The sequence below is a fragment of the Oncorhynchus keta genome, chromosome 11 (assembly GCF_023373465.1).
Source record: "Oncorhynchus keta strain PuntledgeMale-10-30-2019 chromosome 11, Oket_V2, whole genome shotgun sequence".
Lineage (NCBI taxonomy): Eukaryota > Metazoa > Chordata > Actinopteri > Salmoniformes > Salmonidae > Oncorhynchus > Oncorhynchus keta.
Genome location: NC_068431.1, coordinates 47,912,090 through 47,938,183, shown reverse-complemented (window position 1 = coordinate 47,938,183; position 26,094 = coordinate 47,912,090). Strand labels below are relative to the sequence as shown.

The window sequence follows — 26,094 nt, the reverse complement described above, 5'->3', positions numbered from 1 at the left end:
CAAACACATTTATTTTAAAACAACACCTGAGTGAGACAACAAGTTTAACTTTCATCAACACTCTCACATAGAGGACATGCCTGTCAGGTAAAGCCCGTACTCTTTCTGAACTAGTGGATTGTTCATCAAGAATTTTAACTTAAAGAACATAACACAAGATCCAATCCAGAAGTGTTAAACTCAGGCCAAAACTGTTTGTGAGGAGCGGGCCACAGTTCAGTAAATACATTCTCTGTTCTCAGCTGCCCAGGATCTAACCCTGATTCATATGCATTTTTTTATGACCAATTGTCAATGTCTTGTCGTTGTTTACAAAGAGTAATAACTCATATAATAACTGAATTATTTTACAATGGATTATTCAATTGAGCATACGAGGCAAACTTTGGCTTTCATATTGATACAAATGTAATTAAAACCACAGGATATTTTAGCAAGGATTTCAGGTTGCTTAAAAAGAGCATGCTGTTTAGAAACTTTAGGACAATGTGAACCAACAATAACAGAACGTGTTGTCCAACAACAGAGAATGACAAAGGAACATGAATGCAACATCACATAAAGTTCTAAACCTTATAATAAAGTAGGGTGTGTTTTTTGGAGAGAAAAAAACGTCAATTGTTGTTGCTTTCTTTAGGTAAACATTATTTTAAAGTGATTTTCAATAAATACCTGCCAATATGAATTCATAGTGAGTGAATTTCGACATATACTTGACTTGCCAGTAACTGAAACAGTCCTGTGCTCACCACTATGTACTATAAAGGATTCCTCTCGTACAGTAGAGTAAAGGCACCTTGGCAGAGTCCTGGCCGGGATCTCCTTGATGAGGGTTGTCTGCAGGGCAGCCCATAGGCCAGACATACCTGGTCAGCCACTCCCTCTCCTGCTGCCGGTGGGTTTTCATATGAGCACTACGACTCTTCACCTTGTCAAATACCCTGAAGGGGGACAGAATTTTACATGTCACTATGATGACGTGAGAACGATCAAAGGTGCTCAGAAATAGAGGGGTAGGGGGGTCAATATGCCATCCTGGATTAATTAACCGAGGGAATGCTCAACAAGACAGCAATGTTTTGCGATATCATTGTGATGTGTCCCTGGCATCGTTTTAGTGAAGTTCAACTGACCGCCCACACTCTCGACAGATGTACTCCAAAGCACCTCCTGTGGTAGTCTGCTCCTCCTGTACCCCTTTAGTCCTGTTCCCTGGTTTAGTAAGTGTCCTCCTGGGCACTCTCCGTCCCACATGATTGTCCTCACAACAGCCAGGTGACTCCATCTGCTGATATTCAGGAAGTGTAAATTATTTCACTGGAAAATATTGGCTGACATGTTTGACATAACTGTTTGTACTGTAAAGGAGGTTTAATACATATTTTACAATACAATACTATACACAATACTATACTACACTAAACTCACAAGCTCTTCACCAACTGCTTCCTTTTTGTCTGATCCTCGACTGCGTTGCTTGAACTTCTTGAGCTTCTTCATTGCATAGTAGTACTCCACACACTGCGTCACGGACTTAGTCTGTAACTTCAGTGTGAGACAACTGTCAGGTCAATGCCATTTCTTCAGTCTTCCTTCTCTGTCTATACCCTGTCCAATGGCAGCACGACATTACAAGTATACACTGAGTGTACAAAACATGAACACCTGCTCGTTCCATGACATAGACTGACCAGGTGAATCCAGGTGAAAGCTACGATCCCTTATTGATGTCTCCTGTTAAATCCACTTCAAATCAATGTAGATGAAGGGGAGGAGACAGGTTAAAGCATTTTTAAGCCTCGAGACAATTGAGACATCAATTGTGTGTCTGTGCCATTCAGAGGGTGAACGGGCAAGAGAAAATATTTAAGTGCCTTTTAACGGGGTATGGTAGTAGGTGCCAGGCGCACCGGTTTGTGTCAAGAACTAAAATGCTGCTGGGTTTTTCACGCTCAACAGTTTCCCGTGTGTATCAAGAATGGTCCACCACCCAACGGACATCCAGCCAACTTGACACAACTGTGGGAAGCATTGGAGTCAACATTGGCCAGCATCCCTGTGGAATGCTTGACACCTTGTAGAGTCCAGGCCCTGACAAATTGAGACTGTTCTGAGGGCAAAAATGGGGTTGCAACTCAATATTAGTACGGTGTTCTTATTGTTTTGTACAGTCAGTGTATTTGGGCATTTCAATATTATGATTCTCTTACCACACTGTGAATAAGCTGGAAGTCCTTCTCATGGGTGAGCAGCGCTTTACGAAATAGTTTCTTCTCTTGAGGACTCCAATCATCTGAACCTGTCAGCCATAGGTTTTATGACAGTTTTAAGACGAGAAGTTAAAGTATTAGTAGCATGTACTGCATGGCTTGAACTAAACATGTAAACATCAAAGGACATAATTGAATAGTCTTGAAATGTGCGTCAATATTCATAACTCATTTATCTTCATTCCACTTTTCAGAGTATCAAATTGGGTACCTGGGTAGTGATAGTCACACAAAGGGTGTGTTGAGGAACGGAAGTCTCCCCTGACTAACAGTAAATCAAGTGCAGCCTAGGGACACAACACACGACGTATACCATAAGTTGTCAAGAATCAACATTGTCTTCAATTTGAACTGAGCTCAGGTACCATACTGTTGTACTGCTCACCAGAATGTCTCCCTGCACCTCATGCAGACAGTGGAGGGCCAACTCTGTGTTGGTGCCCCCTCCTGGCAGCACGCTGGAACAGCACAAGTCTATCAGTTTAGTCACTGGAAAAACAGTCAAGACGACAAGTCACCTCTCACATTTCATGTCGACATCAGGTCTAGGTTGAAGATACCCAAGTTAGGACAAGAGAATTCTAATATCCCATAACTCCTTGCATGAATGCGGAAGAATTCTTAACAATGGGACCAGCAATGCGAGCTAAAATTGCTGGAAGTGAGTTTTAGCAGAACAGAAATTTCGCCATCAAAGTGAGAAACATTGTACATTTTGGCTAACTACTCAGCAAACACATATCATAACTGCTTTACTGTCATTCTATTAATTTCAAAGTTTAAAAAATGATCTACAACAACTTTATTACTTGATTCCCCGACCGCGAGTCATGTTTTCAATGCTAATCCTGTAGAATCAGCAACGGTGCTGGTCCCATGAATTTGTCTATTTTCAAACTGGAATTATTATGTTATCCTAACCTGCATATATTCAACCTAGTATCAATTGTACTACCAATACAGTAGCTCATACCAATATATAGTACAACCGTGTGTGTGTGATCGTTAAAAAGAGAAACACACCCCCTTTTTGTGTTTCCACGTTGCTGGATATGTCTCCCCATGGAGCCCAGACAAGCTGAGCAGGGTGCTCATCATATAGCATTAGAAGCAGGTTACGAATGGGTGGGATCTCAGCCTGGAAACGTTGGCCCACGTTGATTCTCCTGGAAATCACACAGGCTCCTTATACAGTGCCTTCGGAAAGTATTCAGGCCACTTGGCCTTTTCCGCATTTTGTTACGTTAAAGCCTTATTCTCAAATAGGTACAAATCCTCAGGAATCTACACACATCACCCCCTAATGATGAAGCGAAAACAGATTTTTAGAAATGTTGGCAAATTTACAAAAACAAAACAACAACGTATTTACATAAGTATTCAGACCCTTTGCTATGAGACTCGAAATTGAGCTCAGGTGCACCCTGTTTCCATTGATCATCCGTGAGATGTTTCTACAACTTGGAGTCCACCTGTGGTAAATTCAATTGATTGGACATGATTTGGAAAGGCACACCTGTCTATATAAAAAGGACCCACAGGTGACAGTGCATGTCAGAGCAAAAACCAAGCCATGAGGTCGAAGGAATTGTCCATAGAGCTTCAAGACAGGATTGTGTCGAGGCACAGATCTGGGGAAGGGCACCAAAACATTTATGCAGCATTGAAGGTCCCCAAGAACACAGTGGCTCCATCATACTTAAATGGAAGAAGTTTGGAACCACCAAGACCTAGAGCTGGCCACCTGGCCAAACTGAGCAATCGGAGAAGGGCCTTGGGAGGTGACCAAGAACCCAATGGTCACTCTGACAGAGCTCCAGAGTTCCTCTGTGGAGAAGGGAGAACCTTCCAGAAGGACAACCATCTCTGCAGCACTCCACCATCAGGACTTTATGGTAGAGTGGCCAGACGGAAGCCACTCCTCAGTAAAAGGCACATGACAGCCCGCTTGGAGTTTGCCAAAAGGCACAGAAAGATTCTCAGACCATGAGAAACAAGATTCTTTGGTCTGTTGAAACTGAGATTGAACTCTTTGGCCTGAATGAAAAGATTTACATCTGGAGGAAACCTGGCACAATTCCTCTCTATGAAGCATGGTGGTGGCAGCATCATGCGGTGGGGATGTTTTTCAGCGGCAGGGACTGGGAGACTAGTCAGGATTGAGGCAACGATGAACGGAGAAAAGTACAGATAGATCCTTGATGAAAACCTGCCCCAGAGTACTCAAGACCTCAGACTGGGGTGAAGGTTCAACTTTCAACAGGACAACAACCCTAAGCACACAGCCAAGATAACGCAGGAGTGGGTTCGAGACAAGTCTCTGAATGTCCTTGAGTGGCCCAGCCAGAGCCCAGACTTGAACCCGATCTAACATCTCTGGAGATCTGAAAATAGCTGTGCAGCAACGCTCCCCTTCGAACTTGATAAAGCTTGAGGATTTGCAGAGAGGAATGGGAGAAACTCTCCAAATACAGATGTACCAAGTTTATAGTGTCATACCCAAGAAGACTCAAGAATGTAATCGCTCCCAAAGGTGCTTCAACAAAGTACTGAGTAAAGGGTCTGAATACTTACGTAAATGTGATATTTCAAGTTTTTAAAATATTTTTTATAAATTAGGTTTAAAAATTAAACCAATTTTTGCTTTGGCATTATTTGGTACTGTGTAATTTTTTTAAACTAATTTATAAAAAAATATTTTAAAAACTTGAAATATCACATTTTTGTTAAGTGAGAGGGGAAAAAAAATATTTAATCAATTTTAGAATAAGGCTGTAATGTAACAATGTAGAAAAAGTCAAGGGGTCTGAATACTTTCCAAATGCACCGTATATAGACAGACTGACTCTCATGAATTGTAACACTAAAGCTTTGGCTGAACACACTTCAGAGAGAAACGTACGGCTCTATGTTGACCACTGTGTCGTCCATCATCAAGGAGATTCCATCAGCTCCATCTGAAAAGCAGAAGCCATAAAATATAAAGTTCTTCATGTATTTCAGTGGCAAAACTCTGAACCTGGGAAGATACTTCCTAACGCGAAAAACAAACCCAAAGAGGCGGTGTAGCTGCTGGGCAGAGGAGGGCCGGGGTGAAGCCAAGGCACTGTGCTGAAGTACAGGCCGGTCCCTGGGCGTAGGGGGCTTAGCATGGGTGGGGGTGTGTAAGGAGGAGGCTGGAAGCTGGGGTTGAGCAGGTGGTCTGCCAGGTACATGGGGGAGCGTAGCTGACTGGGGTAGCCGCCTGCTGCACGACACCAGGGAGCACCCCCACCCTCCTCGCCTAGGAGCCTCAGTGGGGACGGCTGTGGGAGCATGGGGGGAGGAATGATCAGAGTCTTCATGAAGTCAAGACGCCGGCTCCTCTTTGACCTCCCTGAACCATTCTGAGGGTTCTCTGCCTGCCACACAACCAACCACAGGGGGGTTATCAGTGTACAAGTAATTATTTAAGAAGGCACTGACCGTTGTACTGATCTCTTTTTTCCTATACTTACATTGAGTGATGAAGGAGTGTCAGGATCAGTCTTCGCAGAGACTGGAACTGAAACAGGAATGACCAAAGGAGACAGAGGCATGTCTTCTGTTCTAGATGGAGACCTCAGAGTCTGTGGTGCTCTCTCTCCAGGCTACAGGAAACATCATAGGCACAAATAGACATACAGTCTGTAATGACAAAAGTTTGTACTTACAAAAAAAGACACTTGTGCTTACTTGACATCTGGACATGTAATAAATATAGCGCCCAAAGATGACTAATGTTTAATAATATCATAATGTAAATAATAATATGTCTGTTACCTCTGGAGAGTAAGGTTCCATTTTAATAGAGGGTGCACATGGTCTACTTGAGGACCTGGCCTTGTAGCTCTGTTCTGTCTTGTGAGAGCTAGGGAATATCCTATGGGAAGAAGGCCAGCAGTTAAGAGGCCAATCTCTACTGATCAAAAATATAGTTACTACAGTTCATATAAGGAAATCAATCAATTGAAATAAATTAATTAGGCCCTAATCTATGGATTTCACATTGATGGGAATACAGATATGCATCTGCAAATTCAGATACAGGAAAAAGAAAAGAAAAAAAATGGGCCTGAGGATCTAGATAAATTGCAATTGTGTTTGTTGTCTGTAGCTTATGCCTGCTCATACCATAACCCCACTGCCACCATGGGGCACTCGCTCACACGAAGCCATACACATGGTCTGCGGTTGTGAGGCTGGTTGGACGTGCTGCCAAATTCTCTAAAACGACGTTGGAGGCGGCTTATGGTAGAGAAATGAAACATTCAATTCTCTGGCAAGAGAAACATTCCTGCAGTCAGCATGCCAACTGCACGCTCCCTCAAAACTTAAAGACATCTGTGGGATTGTGTTGTGTGACAGAACTGCACATTTTAGAGTGGCCTTTAATTGTCCCCAGCACAAGGTGCACCTGTGTAACGATCATATTTTTTTTACACAGCTTCTTGATATGCCACACCTGTCAGGTGGATGGATTATCTTGACAAAGGAGAGATGCTCACTAACAGGGATGTAAACAAATTTGTGCACAAAATTTGAGAGAAATCAGCTATTTGTACGTATGGAAAATACTCATGAAACAGTGCATTTTTATTTCTATTCATCATTACCCGTCACTACACTGTTGTCCCTCTCCTGGCACACTGACATTTCTTCCCTGTACGGGGGAATATAGAAATATTATAAATACAGTATTGATAAACAAACTGGCAAGTGTTCAATTGTTGAGCACTGCTAGTAGTGCACATACCTGGAAGGTCTGCCGAGGGTTGCTGTCTGAGCTAAAAGAGGCCATAGCCACCTGGCTTGGGGAGACAAGGTAGTGTGGCCGAGGGCGGGGACGTCGGGGAGCCAGGAGAGAGGTGGGGCGAGGTGTGGGGAGAGGTGGAGCAGGAAGCTCTACAGTCCTCCCCTTCTTCCTCCTCTCTCTCTTTCTCTTACTGTCGCTCTTTGTATTACAAGTCTCTGACTTCTGCACACTGTAGAGGCAGGGTAGGACGATGGCTGGTGACGGCAGGACAGGTGGGACTGGGTTGGGCTTGTTTGGAAGACTTGAGCTTGAGTGGATGAAAACAGTGTTGGGAAACGACATAGATGTTACACTGGAATCTGAGCTTGCTGTTGGTTCAAAAGAGTGCAGCTGAGTGTTAACTTGGGGTTTCCCATCCGAGTTCATCTGGCCATAAATCGACTGCTCCTGCTTAGATGGAGAGTAGCTCTTCTCCGGGGACGCTGGCTTCACTAAACACTCTCGGTTACCAGCCTCACTACAGGGATGACAGGACAACATTTCTTCAAGAACTTGGAGGTCAGATACAGGGAAGTCAACTACACTCTCCCAGCCATGAGGACTTGGGCCATCCACTCCAGGAAGTAGTGATGGTAAAGTAGCAGTAATGTTACTAGGCTCAGGGGCCCACTGGGGTGGATTTAATTCACCTGGGCACTCACTACAAGGACCTTTGTCAGACTGCTGCATCCAGGTGTCCAGGACTAAGATAGGCCTTGACTGAGAGATGTTCTGCTCTGAGTAGTTGTTCAGTTGTAAGCCACTTGGAGGAGCAAACCCCTTGTAACTGTTGAAGCTGAAAAAGCCAGAGTAATCAGCGACCTTCTGTTGAGTGTCTGATGTCGGTTTGGGTTGGGTCAGAAACATGGGACGGTAATTACAGTGAGCTGTCGAACCTCCCAAATATGCAGCACTATCCACATGCTCCCACTGGGTAGTAGCAGAGTGGGCTGGGTGGCTTGGGTTCGGGGGGCTTTGGGACATGGGCGGGAGACCATGCTGAGAGATATAGTGGCGCTTCAGGGAGTGAGAATCACAGTAGCTCTTCTGGCACCCAGGTTCAGCACATCGGAACTGCTTTCGTTTCTGATGGGTCAACATATGGCCATTGCTGCAGAGAGATGTTATCATTTTCATCAGGGCATTGAAATGTCAAATGACTGTATCAAAAAACATACGAGTGTATAAAACATTAGGAACACCTGCTCTTACCATGACATAGACTGACCAGGTGAAAGCTATGATCCCTTATTGATGTCACATGTTACATCCAATTAGTGTAGATGAAGGGGAGACAGGTTACAGAATCATTTTAAAGCTTTGAGACAATTGATACATGGATTGTGTATGTGTGCCATTCAGAGGGTGAATGGACAAGTCTGAACATTTAACTGCCTTTGAACGGGGTTTGGTAGTAGTGTCAAGAACTGTAATGCTGCTGGGTTTTTCACGCTCAAGAGTTTCTCATGTGTATGAAGAATGGTCAACCACCCAAAGGACATCAAGTCAACTTGACACAACAGTGGGAAGCATTGGAGTCAACATGGGCCAGCATCCCTGTGGAACACTTTCAACACCTTGTAGAGTCCATGCCCTGACAAATTGGGTCTGTTCTGAGAGAAAAATGTGTTCCTAATGTTTTGTACACTCAGTGTAATTGTTAATACATAATTATTGCTTCTAGAGCGGGGGGATATGACTCACAGGTGATCATGACGTTTAAATGCTCGTTGGCAGATGGGGCAAACATGCGGTCTTTCCTGTTGGTGGGTCAGTAAATGTTTGTTGAGTGTGTTGGCTGTTCCAAACATCTTATGGCAGAGCGTACACTCATAAGGTGAAGACCTGACAGGTACTGTCAATGAAAATGGCTCCAACAGAGTGCCCTCTCCCACGATGACAGGACCAGAGGAGTTATCTGAAGTGATATAGCAGAAAAAGGCATATAGCTAAGCACACCTAGCTAATACTCAAACATAAAACTAACACAAATAGGGATGGCATTATCATTCTTCAATTCATTACTGCTCACTCAGACAACACATTTATTCGCCTATATTCTGCTACAACAAATGCTCACCAATCTCCATGTTTCTATTTGGCTCACATCCCATCCAAGGCTCTGGGTGAAATGGGTGCGAGAAGGGAAGTGGTGGGTTGGGGGCGTTGAGGACGTCAACATCATCAATAGTGAAGTGCTCACTGGTAGAATGGGGGGGAAAACACCCCTTGGTGCATTCCTCAGTCTCCAACATTGTCTCTCTTAAGAGGCCTTGATACAGTATGTCTGCTGCTTTGCCATATCTGCAACCAAATGTAGTTACTTCCTTCATTGACAGTACCGTTAACGTTACACAGTCATGTTGTCTAAAACAAAATACAAGGTACCAGTCATTGAACGGAGTTAATTATTTGACATGTGTTAATTTGTAGGGTAAAGGACAAACAGTAATTAATCCCAACAGCATGTGGAGTTGAGAGCAGTCTGGGCACAGACGTCATGGTCTAGTTTTGATTTACATTTGGTTGAGATGTCAACGAACGTGAACGTGAAATCTATAACAAATGTCACCATGCCATTGGATTTGGGTCAACAGTTTGGGTGAAAAAAAATCGGTTGGTTAATCAATAAGTGAGCTAGCTAGCTAAACGCTAGAAAGAGGTGTTTGCTTGTTACAGTACTAACGTTAACTGTTAGCTCCAATTGGTGAATGATTCGCCTCAAGTAGCTAGCTCGCTAAACAAATTGTGTTGTTTTAGCTCAACGTTATTTCTTTTAAATCTGCTTTGACATACCGTTGGCTATCTGGTTGGCTGAAAGATCTTCATCCAGATGGTAGTAAGCAAACTTAGCTAGCTAGCTACTAAAACAGAATCACCTCAGAATTTCCCATGCTACTAGAGAGTAACAGTTAGCTAGCAAGGCGAAGAAGTTGATGTTGTGGTCAAAGGCAGTAACGTTATTTGTGGTGCTGTTTCATGAGAAAGCTAGCTATATATCACCAATTAGAAAGATATTTGACTTATCAGCTAACGAGCTAGTTAATAGTTTTAACAGGAACTCACCTCTTATCAATTCGACTCAAGTCATCCAGATATTCTCCATGGCAGGTGGAGCTAACTGCTAAAAAACTGTAGGCCCTACACTTCAATATCTGAATTGAGAGGGAAAACGGATGCCGACGGTTAGCTGTCTGTCTGTCTGTCCCCGATCTGTCTCACCCAGGCCTGACAGGGTGGGTGTGAGGTTCAATGACTGGTGAGGTATCACAGCCAGGTCAAATATACGTTTTTTTTTCAACTGACAGAGCACTGCCACTACAGCAAGCCTCACCAGATGGTTCATTTGATTTTTCATTCAATATTACAATGTTACTTACACTGGATGGAATGGATTACTTTTAATATATATATTGAATCCCATTCCCATCCAGACAAAGTGTCTCACTGGCTGGTGAAATCCATAGGCCTACTTGCCTTCCTATTTGTCTTCTGGATTGGCATAAGGGCTGCCAATATCAATGTTTATCCTACGCTGTACATTCTTATGTCTGAGCCCTTTCTTATTACCCTGTTTAGTAAAACATTGCAATCCTCCAACTAATCCCAACTGACATTATGTGTGTTAGTTACACTTGAACAGCTGTGGTCAACACCCTCTGAGTATGTAACACAGGCATCATAAGATCTGAGACCACTGTTTTGCTCACAATTTCCAGCTTTTTATTTTATTTTTTAGAGGAAGTGAAAATAGTTTTTTGCATACTTTTACTGCAGAATAAGAGACTCACCAACACTTCAAGGACTGTTATTTGTTCTATCGGACTAGGCCTACACACTCCACCATCATGTCAAGTGGGGGGATGAAAGACAAAATTGCTGAAACGTTGGAGGATGTCAACATAGTCACAAAAGAGCTCAAGTATCTATATTACAAGAGGCTGCCCATAGAGAAACAATATGGCTTCCATTACTTTCACTCTCCCAGCTTTGAGGATGCAGATTTTGACAACAAACCGATGGTGATGGGTTAATACTCGACAGTGAAGACTACTTTCAAATCTATTGTAAGGGCTCATGGGCCTATGGCACAGGTATTTGCCATGCAAATGTCATTCTTTATATGGTTTACCACTGCCATCAGCACAGGGAGGTAGAAGGACTGATCCCAGGCAGTGCTCTGTCAGTAGACCCCAAAAATCCCTTTGGCCACTTCTACTCTTTTGGAAAAACCTTCCTGAACAGGTAAGAGGACATCCGGGAAGACTTTGGCTGTCGGAAAAAATAAATGTTTGAAATGAGCTGCAAGGACAGGAAATAAAAACCATGCCAACATTGCAAATAAAGGAGTGGATGGAAAAAGAGAGGACATGAGAAAAGAGATAGAGTACTCTATTTTAACAAACATAACACAATGGTAAATCTAAGCGCTGACGGTAGCGCTATAGGTTCGGGGGTGTGTCAGAAATATTTCATCTATTTTCACCACCGCAATTATAGGTGCAGTTGCTGGAGGTGGCGTGAAAGGGCTGGGTTTTGGTGAATAAACCAGTTGAGTTGTGGGTGTGTCGAGGATTGGCCCCTCACTTGCCAATCAGAATGTGCCCCATAGCTAAACGTTTGGTTGCTTCAAGTTCTGTATTTTATATATTGCGTTGTAATCAACTCCAATTCATTAAACAGCTTGCCTCTTATTTGCTAAATATGTTGAACATGTTTGCAGTCCACATTGTTGCCACGCCCTGGCCATAGAGAGGCTTTTTATTCTCTATTTTGGTTAGGCCAGGGTGTGACTAGGGTGGGCGTTCTATGTTCTTTTTCCTATGTTTTTGTATTTCTTTGTTTTTGGCCGGGTATGGTTCTCAATCAGGGACAGCTGTCTGTCATTGTCTCTGATTGAGAACCATACTTAGGTAGCTCTTGCCCACATGGGTTTTGTGGGTAGTTATTTTCTGTTTAGTGTGTTTTGCACCTGACGGAGCTGTTTTGGTTGGTCCTTGTGTTACTTTGTATTTAGTGTTCAGTGCTATTTAATAAAATGACGAACACGTACCACGCTGCACCTTGGTCCTCACCTTCTTCCGCCAACGGCCGTTACAATTGTTCTAATTGCTTCAATGTGGAAATGCATTGTTAAATATAGGCTATAGCATTTGCACTGATATAGAGGCTAGGCCAACTGTAACTTGCAGTTTGGACATGCCAAACGTAGTCAAGATTAAATTCACTAGGTTATTGATAAGGCCTAAAAAAACAGTGTACGACTAATTCTAGTCGTTCAGGCAGGACACATTTAGTTTTTTGGGGGATTGGAACAATGATGGACATTTTGAAACAGGCAGGAACAGTGCATTGCTCTAGTGAATGGTTGAAAATGTCAGTGAAAACAGGGGAGAGCTGGTCAGCGCAGTGCTTAAGTGTGGCTGGAGAGACCTTATCTGGGCCGCAGCCTTCCTGCTGTTCTGTTTCCTATAGAGTGAGTTGACCTCCTGCTCTGTGATGACGAGGGGTGGGGGCAGCCTGGGGGAACAGAGGGGGAGTGGGGGATTCGTGGGATGGCAGGGGTGGGGTAGATGGGTGAGGGTGAAGTGGCAAGCAGGGGTAGGTGGAGGGGGGCATTGTCCTGGTGATTGAAGGGCATGTAGGTTTGTAGTTGGTCATTTGTTTCAGTCCTTTCCAGACAGACGTACAGTTGTTGCTGGATAACTGTTGCTCTAGCCTGTCTTTGTACTGCTGTTTGGCTGCCGTAATTCCTGATAGGAGCTTTTTCTTGGTCTCTATCAAATCAAATTGTATTTGTCACATGCGCTGAATACAACAGGTACCTTAACATGAAATGTTTAGTTACAAGCCCTTAACCAACAATGCAGTTTTAAGAAAATAGATTTAAGAAAATATTTACTAAATAAACTAAGGTTTAAAAAAGTAACACAATAAAATAACAACAAGGCTATATACAGCGGGTACCGGTACCAAATCAATGTCCGGGGGTACAGGTTATTAGAGGTCTTTGAGGTCATTTGTACATGTAGGTAGAGGTAAAATGACTATGCATAGACAAACAGCGAGTAGCAGCAGAATAAAAGGGGGGTCAATGCAAATACTGGCCATTTAATGAATTGTTCAGCAGTCTTATAGCTTGGAGGAAGAAGCTGTTAAGGAGCCTTTTGGACATAGAGTTAGCAGTCCAGTACTGCCCATTTAATAGTGCTGTAAACAGGGTCCGGAATTGTTTCTTGTCTCGTTGAACATTTCACAAATTCTTTGTATCTGGGATGCTCCTGTGTGGTTAACCACACGCTGGTGTGGTTAAAATCCTCATGATATTCAAAGTAGAATCCGGGTACTTCCTTTCCAACTCTGTGATCTGTGTCTGATCAACCAGTAGCTCTTGCACTGTATGTGTACAGGGGCTCAGCGCAATGTAGACTCCGGCCAGAATGACTGAGACAAATTCACAGGGTGAATAAAAGTACTTTTTTTGTCAGAAGTTGTAGCTGGTCGGTTTTGTTTGCACAGTCCCATTGCTTCGGTTTCGAATCCGAAAGTAGTATATATTCTGATGATGACATAATTTTAGGACAAAAGCAGGCCGGTAATGTGTCCCTAATATTCAGAAGCTCAGATTTTTGTTGTTGTTGCGATCCAAAAATGAACAAACAAATAAGTGAACCCAACCACGATCATCGACCGAAACACCGTGGCTGCCTCAACGATGTGCGTGCTCACCTCCGTCATCGTCAAGACCTTATTTTCAAATCAACTGTTTGATATGGGGAAAAACGTGTCAATAGTGCATGCCTACTGCACATATGTGATTGTTGATGTTGATTTGAAGCAGAATGGATGATCACACTAAATTACAGTATGGGATCGGAGGACCGATGGATTCATATATGTGGAGATATTCATCTATGGGTGGAGCTGCTAACAACACTCAATCCAATACAATATTTGAGGTCCACTGGGATTATACATGTTGACCTTATATACTTTCCCCCCATTGTTTTAATGCACTCATAAAATTACTGTGCTGTTCTTTCTTATTTTAGGATATGATTTCCCAGCAGTGCTGCGCTGGTTTGCAGAACGTGTCGACAGCATCATCCTTCTGTTTGATGCACCTAAACTGAAGTTCTCTGGTGGGCTTGCACGTGCCTTTGGGCCTCTGCATGGCTATGAAGACAAGTCGCATGTGGTACTGGATAAAGCAGACAGGGTCGATTGCTAACAGCTGATGTATGGTACACACTGGTCACTTAAGGAGATACCTGTACCCCTTCTGTCCACACAAGGCAACCATGAATGTGATGATCGTTCTGCTTCGGACCACTTTGTGCTTTGAAGTCCGCAATGCACAAAGCCGAGAACCCTATAGGTTGAAAGAAGCAGGCGGCGTGAAGTTTTGTGCGTGCATATTGGAGGTCAGTCACTATTATTGCGAGAACATTTGCGGGGGAGAGTACCTTGATGCCTACCCGCCCACTGGGCATGCACTGGTTGAATCAACGTGGAATAGGTGTTGAATTGAGGTCCATATCATCAACCGCATCTCTTCCTTGGTTGTGACAAAGGTTTGCAGCCTCACTGTTTGGGACTACACCAAGAAAACAGGAAGCAGATCCAAGTTTAGTTTAGTTTAGTTTATTTTTACAGGGACAGTGCACATTAATCAACGTTTCAGTAAAAGTGCCGGTTTTAGCCAGCCGGCTAATTTTCAACCGCAGTCCCTGGGCAGGTTATTAAAAACAATTACAATATAGACAATAGCACCATAGACATAGCAACATAGCAACATAGGACAAGCAAGACATAGCATACAGACAGAGCAACATAGAACAAAAAGCAGCAAGACAAAATTCATAAAAGCAACAAAGTGTTTCCATACCTCACAAGCTACAGACAACATGGAAGGCGGCAACACACAGCTAGGGACCATGTTCACAAATCTGATTGACCTTTAGCCATGTCTTCAAGCATTTTGTGAAAGTGTGATATGTGGTGCAGTTATGTGTGTCTGATGGCAGTGTATTCCAGACATGGGAAGCTCTCACAGAGAATGCAGATTTACTAAAGGTGCTTTTCCTTAGGGGAACTATACAGTCACCTCTCATGGCAGACCTTGTGGATCTGCTGCCATATGTCTGGGTTTTCTGTTTAACAAAAATATTGAGTGGAGGGGGAGCCAGGCCATTAAGGATCTTGAATACAAGACATGCGTCGGTGTATTGCACAAGATTTTCCCAACTCAAGAGCTCATGTTTTCTAAGGATGTGACAATGATGATGGCTATTGGGCTTCCTATCAAGCACTTTGAGAGCCTGTTTGTAGACAGACTGAATAGGTTTTAATGTTGTACAGCAAGCTTGGGCCCAACTAGTCAAGCAGTATGTTAAGTGGGGAGTATCATAGATTTGAAGTACAGTTTTGCTACCTCTGTAGTCAAACAATTTCGTATAAATCGGAAATTAGCTAGATTGAATTTAGTTATTTGAATGAGCTTTTTCACATGCTTTTTAAAAGAGAGGTTGGAATCAAGTATGATGCCAAGGTACTTAAAATCGGATACCACCTGGAGCTTCTCCCCTGACACATAGACATCTGGCTCAGTCGCATCTGTTGCCCTCTTTGTGAAGAACATGCAAACAGTTTTTTTCACATTGAGATGCAAACACGAGTCACTGAGCCACTTTGTAACCTGGACCATTACAGTAGTGAGTTAAAAAAATAAACTTCTTGTGCAGCTTGTTGTTTGCTCTTTGCATGCACATATATCACTGTATCATCTGCATACATTTGAACTTCAGACCCAGTACAGACAGAAGGCAGATCATTAATGTACAGGCTGAACAGGAGGGGCCCCAGTATTGACCCTTGGGGCACGCCCACATCATAGCTACGAGTGGGCGACAGCTCATTGCTCACTCTGACACACTGAGTTCTGCCTTCAAGGTATGATTTCATCCATCTCAAGGCATCAGGGGAAAAGTTGAACTTGGACAATTTTGTGATGAGAATCTCATGGTTAACAGTATCAAAAGCCTTCCTTAGGTCCAGAAACACAGCCCCAACAGCACCCCTTTGTCCATCTTGGACTTCACATTTTCCAGAAGAAAGCACTTGGCCGTTTCTGTGGAGTGTTTCGCTCTGAAGCCAAACTGCATGGAGTGTAATGTGAAGGGGCTGTTGTTGAGGTGGGCAATCAGTTGTTCTGCTACACACTTTTCAACAACCTTTGACACCACAGGTAGTATACTAATGGGCCTGTAGTTACTCACGTCAGCAGGGTCGCCTGATTTAAAGATGGCCGTTATTATGGCCGACTTCCATACCCTTGGAAACACACCGAGACCAATAGATGTGTTGGTGACCTTAGTAATGGGGCCAATGAGTGACTCTTTGTAGTTTTTAAGAAAGGTAGAGTCCATCCCAAACACATATTTGGCTTTAGAGTTCTTTAGTGAGCTAATCACCTTGTTCACCTTTGACTCAGAAACCTCCCTTATGATGAAGACAGGTTGAGTGTCATTCACTAGCACTGAGCCCAAGAAATCAGTGGAGGGGTTCTGTGTCAGTAACCTGACAGAGTCAATAAAGTAGGAATTGAAGGCTGTTGCTATTTCAACTGCATCCTGTGTTAGATTGTTATTCACCATGATTTTTAGTCTTTTTGCAGTGTTACTATGGTCTTTCCCTGTTAACTTTTTTAGATTCTCCCAAATCAATTTAGAATTTCCCTTTGCTTCACCAATTATGTTAATAAAAAAGTTTGCCTTGGCCTGTCTGATTTCTTTTATCACCTTATTTCTCAACATGGTAAACCTACGTCTGTCATACTCTAATTTAGATTTTAGGGCTGTTTTTAGAGCATAATCTCGTTCTTTCATCAATTTCCAGATTTCTCCATTTAGCCAAGGAAGAGTGCTCTTTTGGCCAGGTTTGGATTTGATTTTCTTTAGGAAGCCATTTATTGTAGTCTGGATTGTGGATAGAAAAACCTGACTATCAGCTTCCACGTCTGTATAGGACAAGAGATCATTCCAGTTTATTCCCTTAATTGCTTTTTCAAAATAGTTTAATTCACTCTTAGGTATTCTGAGTTGATCCGGCTTTCTAACAGTAGAGAGGTTAAACCTGCTCTTAGACAGCTTTCTGGCTATAAGTGTCAGATTATGATCAGACAGCCCAGTAACAATATTGAATGATTTAGTCACTCTCTCTGGTTTATTACTGAACACCAAATCAATCTGTGTTTTAGAGCAACAAGTCACCCTGGTTGGCCCTTTAACTAGCTGTGTAAGGTCAAAGGTATTAGTGATCCGTTTGAGGGTTTTCCTACAACACTTGTCTTCATAATTAATGTTAAAATCTCCCATTAAGATGACCTCTTTCCCAAAATCACCTTCCCTAAGCATGGTATTAAACTGATCAAAAAACACTTTTGGTGGAAGGTGGCCTATACATTCCAATGAGGGTAAAAGACATTTGGGGAGACAGTGTAACGTTCAGGCCGATACATTCTAGTTCATTATCACATGACCACTCAATTTGTTTACATCGGATATGTTCTTTAATGTAAATCATCACACTCCTCTTCCTTCATTCCTGTCTCTCCTGAAAACATTGTAGCCAGGCACAATCAAAGCAGCATATGGAGAGTGTTTATGGAGCCATGTCTCTGAGAGGCAGAGAAAGTCAAGGTTGGAGTCTGTGAGTAGATGTTGAATTTGATCACTTTTTGGAATGACACTACGAATGTTCAAGTGCCCCCTAGTAGTCCCTTGGGCTTAGCTCGTGGGTCCCAGATGACTCGAGAGTGATTGACACATTGAAAAAGTTAAAATTTCGATGTTTTCTGACGGCTGGGTTTAGGCCGTTTTGTTTCGTTTTGATTAGGGGCAGTTCGGTAGCGCAATTAACCATCCCTCCCGCCTGCACTGGATGCGGGGAACTAATTAAAATAGCTTGCGTACCAGAAGCAGAGTCAGGGATCGCATATAGCGACTCTGGTATGTTTGAAGAGTCAAAATCTATCCTGGAGCCGGGTGAGTCGAGAGAAAACATAGGACCATAGCACTCACCCACCTCCACAGCGGCGACGACCAGTGGACGAGGCCTTCCACCGCTCTCCACTCCGGTGCGTATCACTGGCTCGGTGATATTGGGCCCAGGATTGAGTTGTACATCCCCGGAGAGCAGGAGGGTAGTGAACAGGTAGTTTAACAGTTTCCGATAAATGTTGGACTTGTGTTTGTTACGCCTAAGCGGTTCAGTAGAATAATGAGCGAGGTAGACTTGGCCATTATTCAGAACATTATGGTATGCTGTGTACTGTCCGCTCCCGTGGAACAGTGAACCAATGTGTTTGGTGTTGATACTCTCAGGTAGTAGACTGATTGTGTCATCCCAGCAAGGACGCACTGAGATTATCAGTAGAGCAGATACATAACTGACAGTCATGGCAGAGTACTGGAGATAAAACGCATTATTGCGCTTTAACTCTTTGCATGAGTTACTTAACTGGGATCGGCGTACACCTGATGGTTTAGATAAAATTACAGCATTCGAATGAGAAGCGGCACCTGCCGCACCACCCTGTCTTCCGTCCAACATTTGCATTTGTGAGAGGGGAGGATCGGTAATGGCTGGAATCAAATATCGCCTCAAATATGTGATGCAAGGTCTTTTAAGCTCATGGGGAAAAGACATCTCTGGATACTACTGTGTGTGCTAGGGCTGGTGCTAGAGGTAGATATCCTGTCACCTCGCTCACCATACACTTATACCCATTCCTAGGAATTGCTGTGCGTAATTATCATGAGGTTTGAGATCATGCAAGAAATGCGCGCTAACAGGAGAGTCTGCCAATCAAGACAGTCTATGGCCGCATGATGATGATATCCTATGTCTTGACAATACATTAATATACACTAACGGTCCAAAGTTTTAGAACACCTACTAATTCAAGTGGTTTTCTTTTATTTGGGCTGCAATTTCTGAGGCTGGTAACTCTAATGAACTTATCCTCTGCAGCAGAGGTAACTCTGGGTCTTCCATTCCTGTGGCGGTCCTCAACAGAGCCAGTTTCATCATAGTGCTTGATGGTTTTGGTGACTGCACTTGAAGAAACTTCAAAAAGTTCCTGACATTTTCTGTATTGACTGACCTTCATGTCTTAAAGTAATGATGGACTGTCATTTCTCTTTTCTTATTTGAGGTGTTCTTCCCATAATATGGACTTGGTCTTTAACCAAATAGGGCTATCTTCTGTATACCACCCTGTACCTTGTCACAACACAACTGATTGGCATAAACGCATTAAGAAGGAAAGAAATTCCACAAATGAACTTTTAAGAAGGCACCCCTGTTAATTTAAATGCATTCCAGGTGACTACCTCATGAAGCTGGTTGAGAGAATGCCAAGTGTGTGCAAAGCTGTCATCAAGGCAAAGGGTGGCTGTTTGAAGAATCTCAAATGTAAAATATATTTTGATTTGATCCACACTTTTATGGTTACTACATAATTCCATATGTGTTATTTCATAGTTTTGATGTCTTCACTATTATTCTACAATGTAGAAAATAGTAAAAAATAAAGAAAAACCCTGGAATGAGTAGGTGTTCTAAAACTTTTGACCGGTAGTGTTTTTGCCTATGTGAAATTGTTACAGGAAATATGTTTTATTCCGGTCAGTTCATAATAACAGGTCTTAAAACTAAGTACAGCTTTAAAAAATATATTTGGAATACATTAATTGACTAAACATTAATGGAAATGGATAGGCAGCATGGTATGGAGTAAGGAACAACTGCAAAAATGCACCTGGACAGTCTCACGTGTATTCTGAACAAGTTAGTGTCTGACAATGGGCCGTCATTATTGTCATTATTTCAGCACACTATACTGTATCATCAAGTGTACATGGAACTGCTGTTATTTAACCCATAAACATTTGAATGGCCCATCCAGCTGCATAGCCCTCATACTACTGTGGTAACTGCCATATCATTACACCATAGATACACTAGAGTAATAGTTTAATAAAATAACATCAATTCAATCAAATAAAACATCTCTACTTTACAGACAAAGTGTACATGGGCAAACTTTCAACCTATGCCTGTCATGTCCTGACCTTAGTTCCCTTTTTATGTCTCTATTTTAGATTGGTCAGGGCGTGAGTTGGGCTGGGCATTCTATGTGTTCTATGTTTTTGTATTTTTGTGTTTGGCCTGGTATGGTTCCCAATCAGAGGCAGCTGTTTATTGTTGTCTCTGATTGAGAACCATACTTAGGCAGCCTGTTTTCCCACTATGGGTTGTGGGTAGTTGTTTTCTGTCTGTGTTTTACCATACAGAACTGTTACGGTTTTCATTTATTTCTCCTGTTCTTTTTGTATTCAGTGTTCAGTTATCTTTCATTAAAATATGGACACTTACCACGCTGCGCATTGGTCCGATCTTTCCTACTCCCCCTCAGAGGAAGAAGAAAATCGTTACAATGCACCTAGCAGCAGAGAAGTCGGTTTAAATTTATTGGGATGACTAATGTACTAGAGGCATCCGGTACCCCCTGTATATAGCCCCACTATTGTTATTAACTGCTGCTCTTTAATTATTTGTTATTCTTATCTATTACTTTTTTTTGTAACTGCTTTGTTGGTTAGGGTGTTGTAAGTAAGCATTTCCCTGTAAGGTCTACCTACACCTATTGTATTCGGCGCATGTGACAAATAAAATGTGATTTGATTTGCAGAGTCTGCAGAGTGGTCACTGGCACAGCTGCAAAGTCACAAAATCTCATTTGAAACCTAACCTTAACCACACTGAGAACCCTAATGCCTAACCCTAATCTTAAACCCCTAGAGTCAATTTCTGCACCCCCCACGGAAATCTAATTCGCATAATATTTGTATATTTTTGTCAGTTTGAAACCTCTTAAGGATCCACCCCTTTTTTTCAATTTTTGCCTCAAATTATATACCCAAATCTAACTACCTGTAGCTCGCCCTGAAGCAAGGATATGCATATTCTTGGTACCATTTGAAAGGAAACACTTTGAAGTTTGTGGAAATGTGAAAGGAATGTAGGAATATATAACACATTAGATCTGGTAAAACATAATACAAAGAAAAAACCAACAGTTTTGTACCATCATCTTTGAAATGCAAGAGAAATGCCATAATGTATTATTCCAGCCCAGGTGCAATTTAGATTTTTTGCCACTAGATGGCATCAGTGTATATGAAAAGTTTTAGACTGATCCAATGAACCATTGCATTTCTGTTCAAAATTCAAAAGACTGCTCAAATGTGCCTAATTTGTTAATAACTTTTCATGTTCAAAATTGTGCACTCTCCTCAAACAATGGTATGGTATTCTTCCACTGTAATAGCTACTGAAAGTTGGACAGAGCAGTTAGATTAACATGAATTGAAGCGTTCTGCTAATATCAGATATGTCTATGTCCTGGGAAATGTTCTTGTTAACGACAACCTCATGCTAATTACATTAGACCTATGTTAGGTTAACCGTCCCATGGATGGGACACCGATCCCGAATAAGTTTTTAAGATAGAGATATCTAAACTCAGCAAAAGAGAAACGTCCTCTCACTGTCAACTGCGGTTATTTTCAGCAAACTTAACATGTGTAAATGTTTGTATGAACATAAAATGTAACTACTGAGACATAAACTGAACAAGTTCCGCAGACACTAACATAAATTTAATTGAATAATGTGTATTCATAAATTGAATAATGTGTCCCTGAACAAAGGGGGGATCAAATTCAAAAGTAACAGTCAGTATCTGTTGTGGCCACCAGCTGCATTAAGTACTGCAGTGCATCTCCTCCTCATGCACTGCACCAGATTTGCCAGTTCTTGCTGTGAGATGTTACCCCACTCTTCCACCAAGGCACCTGCAAGTTCCCTGACATTTCTGGGGGGAATGGCCCAAGCCCTCACACTCTAATCCAACAGGTTCCAGACGTGCTCAATGGGATTGAGATCCGGGCTCTTCGCTGGGCATAGCAGAACACTGACATTCCTGTCTTGCAGGAAATCACGCACAGAACGAGCAGTATGGCTGGTGGCATTGTCATGCTGGAGGGTCATGTCAGCATGAGCCCCAGACCAAGACGGACCCTCCACCTCTAAGTCGATCCCGCTCCAGAGTACAGGCTTCGGAGTAACGCTCATTTCTTCAACGATAAACGCATATCCGACCATCACCCCTTGTGAGACAAAACTGCGACTCGTCAGTGAAGACCACTTTTTGCCAGTCCTGTCTGGTCCAGCGACGGTGGGTTTGTGCCCATAGGCGACATTGTTGCCGGTGATGTCTGGTGAGGACCTGCCTTACAACAGATCTTACAAGCTCTCATTCCAGCCTCTCTCAGCCTATTGCGGACAGTCTGAGCACTGATGCAGGGATTGTGCGTTCCTGGTGTAACTTGGGCAGTTGTTGTTGCCATCCTGTACCTGTCCCGCAGTGTGATGTTCAGATGTACCGATCCTGTGCAAGTGTTGTTACACGTGGTCTGCCACTGTGAGGACGATCAGCTGCCCATCCTGTCTACCTGTAGCGCTGTCTTACGCATCTCACAGTACGGACTTTGAAATGTATTGCCCTGGCCTATCTGCAGTCCTCATGCCTCCTTGCAGCTTGCCTAAGGCATGTTCACGCAATTGAGCAGGGACCCTGGGCATCTTTCTTTTGGTATTTTTCAGAGTCAGTAGAAAGGCCTCTTTAGTGTCCTAAGTTTTCATAGCTGTGACCTTAATTGCCTTCCGTCTGTAAGCTGTTAGTGTCTTAACGACCATTCCACAGGTGAATGTTCATTAATTGTTAATAATAATAATAATAATAATATAATAATAATAATAATTGTTCTTGGTTCATTGGACAAGCAAGGGAAACAGTGTTTAAACCCTTCACAATGAAAATATGTGAAGTTGTTTGGACTTTTACAAATTATCGTTGAAAGATAGGGTCCTGAAAAAGGGACGTTTATTTGTGCACTGGATGCGTCTTAATTCAACGCATCTGCCGATGTTGCACTTCCGCATCTGTGGTGACAGAGCTAGAGCGGAGTTTGTCAGACCATGAGACATCCGATTCTTTGTGATCCGAACACCTCAAACTTAGATTAGTCTGTCCATAACACTTTTTTTCCAACCTTCCTCTGACCAGTGTCTGTGTTCATTTGCCCATCTTAATATTTTCTTTTTATTGGCCAGTCTGAGATATGGCTTTTTCTTTGCAACTGCCTAGAAGGCCAGAGTCGCCTCTTCACTGTTGACGTTGAGACTGGTGTTTTGCGGGTACTATTTAATGAAGCTGCCAGTTGAGGACTTGTGAGGCGTCTGTTTCTCAAACTAGAGACTAATGTACTTGTCCTCTCGCTCAGTTGTGCATTGGGGCCTCCCACTCCTCTTTCTATTCTGGTTAAAGACCGTTTGCGCTGTTCTGTGAAGGGAGTAGTACACAGCATTGTACGATATCTTCAGTTACTTGGCAATTTCTTGCATGAAATAGCCTTCATTTCTCAGAAGAAGAATAGACTGATGAATTTCAGAACAAAGGTCTTTGTTTCTGGACATTTTGAGCCTGTAATTGAACTCACAGATACTGATGCTCAAAGTCCTCAACTAGTCTAAAGAAGGACAGTTTTATTGCTTCTTTAAGCAGCACATGAGTTTTCAGCTGTGCTAACATATTTGCAAAAGGGTTTTCTAATGATCAATTAGCCTTTTAAAAGGATAAACTTGGATTAGCTAACACAACATGCCATTGAAACACAGGAGTGATGGTTGCTGATAATGGGCCTCTGTACGCCTATGTAGATATTCCATTAAAAAATCTGCCTTTTCCAGCTACAATATTTACAACATTAACAATGTTGACACTGTATTTCTGATCAATTTGATGTTATTTTAATGGACAAAAAATGTGCTTTACTTTCAAAAACAAGGACATTTCTAAGTGACCCCAAACTTCTGAATGGTAATGTACATGTATGTTGCTTTTCTCTAAGACTCCCACAGGCCTCACAAGTCTAGTCCGAAGGTCCCCTGGTACCAGTTGAAAAAATGAATGGAAGTACATATCTCACAGATATATGACAGACACTTCAGAACAAACTTCCTTTAGATTTTCTTGGCGGACTATCTGTTGATGAATGTAGTGAATCTGTTATTCAATGTGTTTGTACGGGCTAATAGCTTAGACTGTTATGGGTTAAAATTTAAGACCAAAAAGCTCATTTTTTGTTTTCAGGAAATGCCAATTTTGACTTTGCAGCTGGCCCATCTAGTGGAAACTGCTCAGTTCTCCCTCCAGGGCAAGATTAATTACAATAAACATCAACCTGCAGCAGAGAAAGCGTAAGTGTTGAAGGACTTTACCTGGCTGTGCTGGTTGGAAGCACTCTACTTGCAGTGAGACGACCAATCAACGCAGGGAAACACCTGCTAATGAGGCACTTGGCATTAAACTATGAGGCAGGCACTGTAGCCCCTGCTGTAGCCTGGCAACCTTGCAAGCCCTGCTAGAGATACTGAAAATCCAGACAGTACTTAGAGTTACTGGAAGCTAACTGTAACTTCCCCTTCAGAGACTCCACGTCACACTCCATTTTAAACCATCAGGATCCCTAACCACACAATATATGGTATTAGACACTATAACACTCCGTACTACACAAGTATTTAAGTATGCCACAGTGTAGCACAACAACAGTGTTACGAAGCCTCCCCCTTGTAATCTTTCAGGTAAATATTTGTTGTGGGTAGCATGTGGAAAACAACCACTAGGCTTATCTCTCATGACACCTCTCCTGCCTTAAGGCTCTTGGTTACATGCAAATCACTGACTTTTTCCACAGAACTGTAGTACAGTAATACAACAATACAAAATAAATACAGTCTTTAACAGAAAATGTAAGAGCAACACAGATGATTTTTTGTTTATAATAAATAAATCAGACCCAATAAGCATAAACCAAATTTGCCAGAAAAAATGATTAGGGGATGAAATGACAACCTTTTACAACAAAATTGTAGGAGTCTCCTTCTAAAGTAAACAGCTAAAATGACAAGTCTGATTGATGACAATCAAATGATAGGCACTGTCAAGAGAGGAACGTCACACCCTATGTCGTCTGCTTTTGTTGCATTGAGCCCAACATGGGGGAAGAACGAGAGGTAATTACTGTATGAGAGGAGGGGACCTATTCAAGCCCTCCTCCCCATCATACTCACTAATCTCTCTCCATTTGGAACTCTCAATTTGTTTGTAGAGAGATTGCCTTGTTCAACCATCCCACCTCAACTCGGGAGTCATGGATCTACCAACCTGCCTGTCTTGTTTTTGCGGTAAGTGGCTAATTAGAATCCTTAAATTAGATTGATTGTGTTCTGGTCCATTGTGAAAGTTGATATGGTTGTAAATAGAATATTGATATACACTGAACAAAAATATAAACTCAACATGTAAAGTATTGGTCCCATGTTTCATGAGCTGAAATAAAAGACCCCAGACATTTTCCATACTCAAAAACGCTTATTTCAAAAACGTTTGGCACACATTTGTTTACATCCCTATTAGTGAGCATTTCTCCTTTGCCAAGATAATCCATCCACCTGACTGGTGTGGCATATCAAGAAGCTGATTAGACAGCATGGTCATTACACAGGTGCACCTTGTGCTGGGGACAATAAAAGGCCATTCTAAAAATGTGCCGTTTTGTCACACAACACAGTGCCATAGATGTCTCAAATTTGGAGGGAGCGTGCAATTGGCATGCTGACTGCAGGAATGTCTACCAGAAATGTTGGTAGAGAATTGAATGTTAATTTATCTACCATAAGCCACCTCCAACATTGTTTCAGAGAATTTGGCAGTGCGTCCAACTGGCCTCACAACCGCAGACTACGTGTAACCACGTCAGCCCAGGACCTCCACATTTCTGCACAATCTGTCTCAGGGAAGCTCATCTGGGTGCTCGT

At 42.4% G+C, this 26,094-nt stretch overlaps 1 protein-coding gene across 6 annotated transcripts; it reads right to left on the bottom strand.

Annotated features, from left to right (window-relative positions):
- Positions 1-2: 2 nt before the first annotated feature.
- On the bottom strand, positions 3-10,754 carry LOC118390417 (zinc finger protein 541-like). Of its 6 annotated transcripts, none has more exons than XM_035780962.2 (16): positions 10,150-10,750; positions 9,164-9,387; positions 8,788-9,001; positions 7,045-8,194; positions 6,905-6,951; positions 6,072-6,171; positions 5,768-5,899; positions 5,323-5,671; positions 5,173-5,227; positions 3,294-3,436; positions 2,656-2,759; positions 2,482-2,557; positions 2,211-2,299; positions 1,429-1,545; positions 1,134-1,285; positions 3-941 (listed from the first exon to the last, which is right to left on the bottom strand). In XM_035780962.2, exons 2-16 carry the CDS (start codon positions 9,336-9,338, stop codon positions 752-754), a joined length of 3,093 nt encoding a protein of 1,030 aa, XP_035636855.1. In that variant the 5' UTR covers positions 9,339-9,387; positions 10,150-10,750; the 3' UTR covers positions 3-751. The 6 variants fall into 6 exon arrangements, with proteins under 6 accessions (XP_035636855.1, XP_035636856.1, XP_035636857.1 ...); XM_035780963.2 differs by having other exon boundaries at positions 1,134-1,288; positions 1,429-1,539; XM_035780964.2 differs by having other exon boundaries at positions 1,134-1,288; positions 5,323-5,575; positions 10,150-10,749.
- Positions 10,755-26,094: the final 15,340 nt, after the last annotated feature.

Coding starts and splice junctions, on each gene's coding strand:
- LOC118390417 (XM_035780959.2), bottom strand. CDS start 9,338: ATGTTGGAGACTGAGGAATGCACCAAGGGGTGTTTTCCCCCCCATTCT. Junction 8,195..8,787: donor TTTAAACGTCATGATCACCT/GTGAGTCATATC, acceptor ATCTCTCTGCAG/CAATGGCCATATGTTGACCC. Junction 6,952..7,044: donor ACCCTCGGCAGACCTTCCAG/GTATGTGCACTA, acceptor TCCCCCGTACAG/GGAAGAAATGTCAGTGTGCC.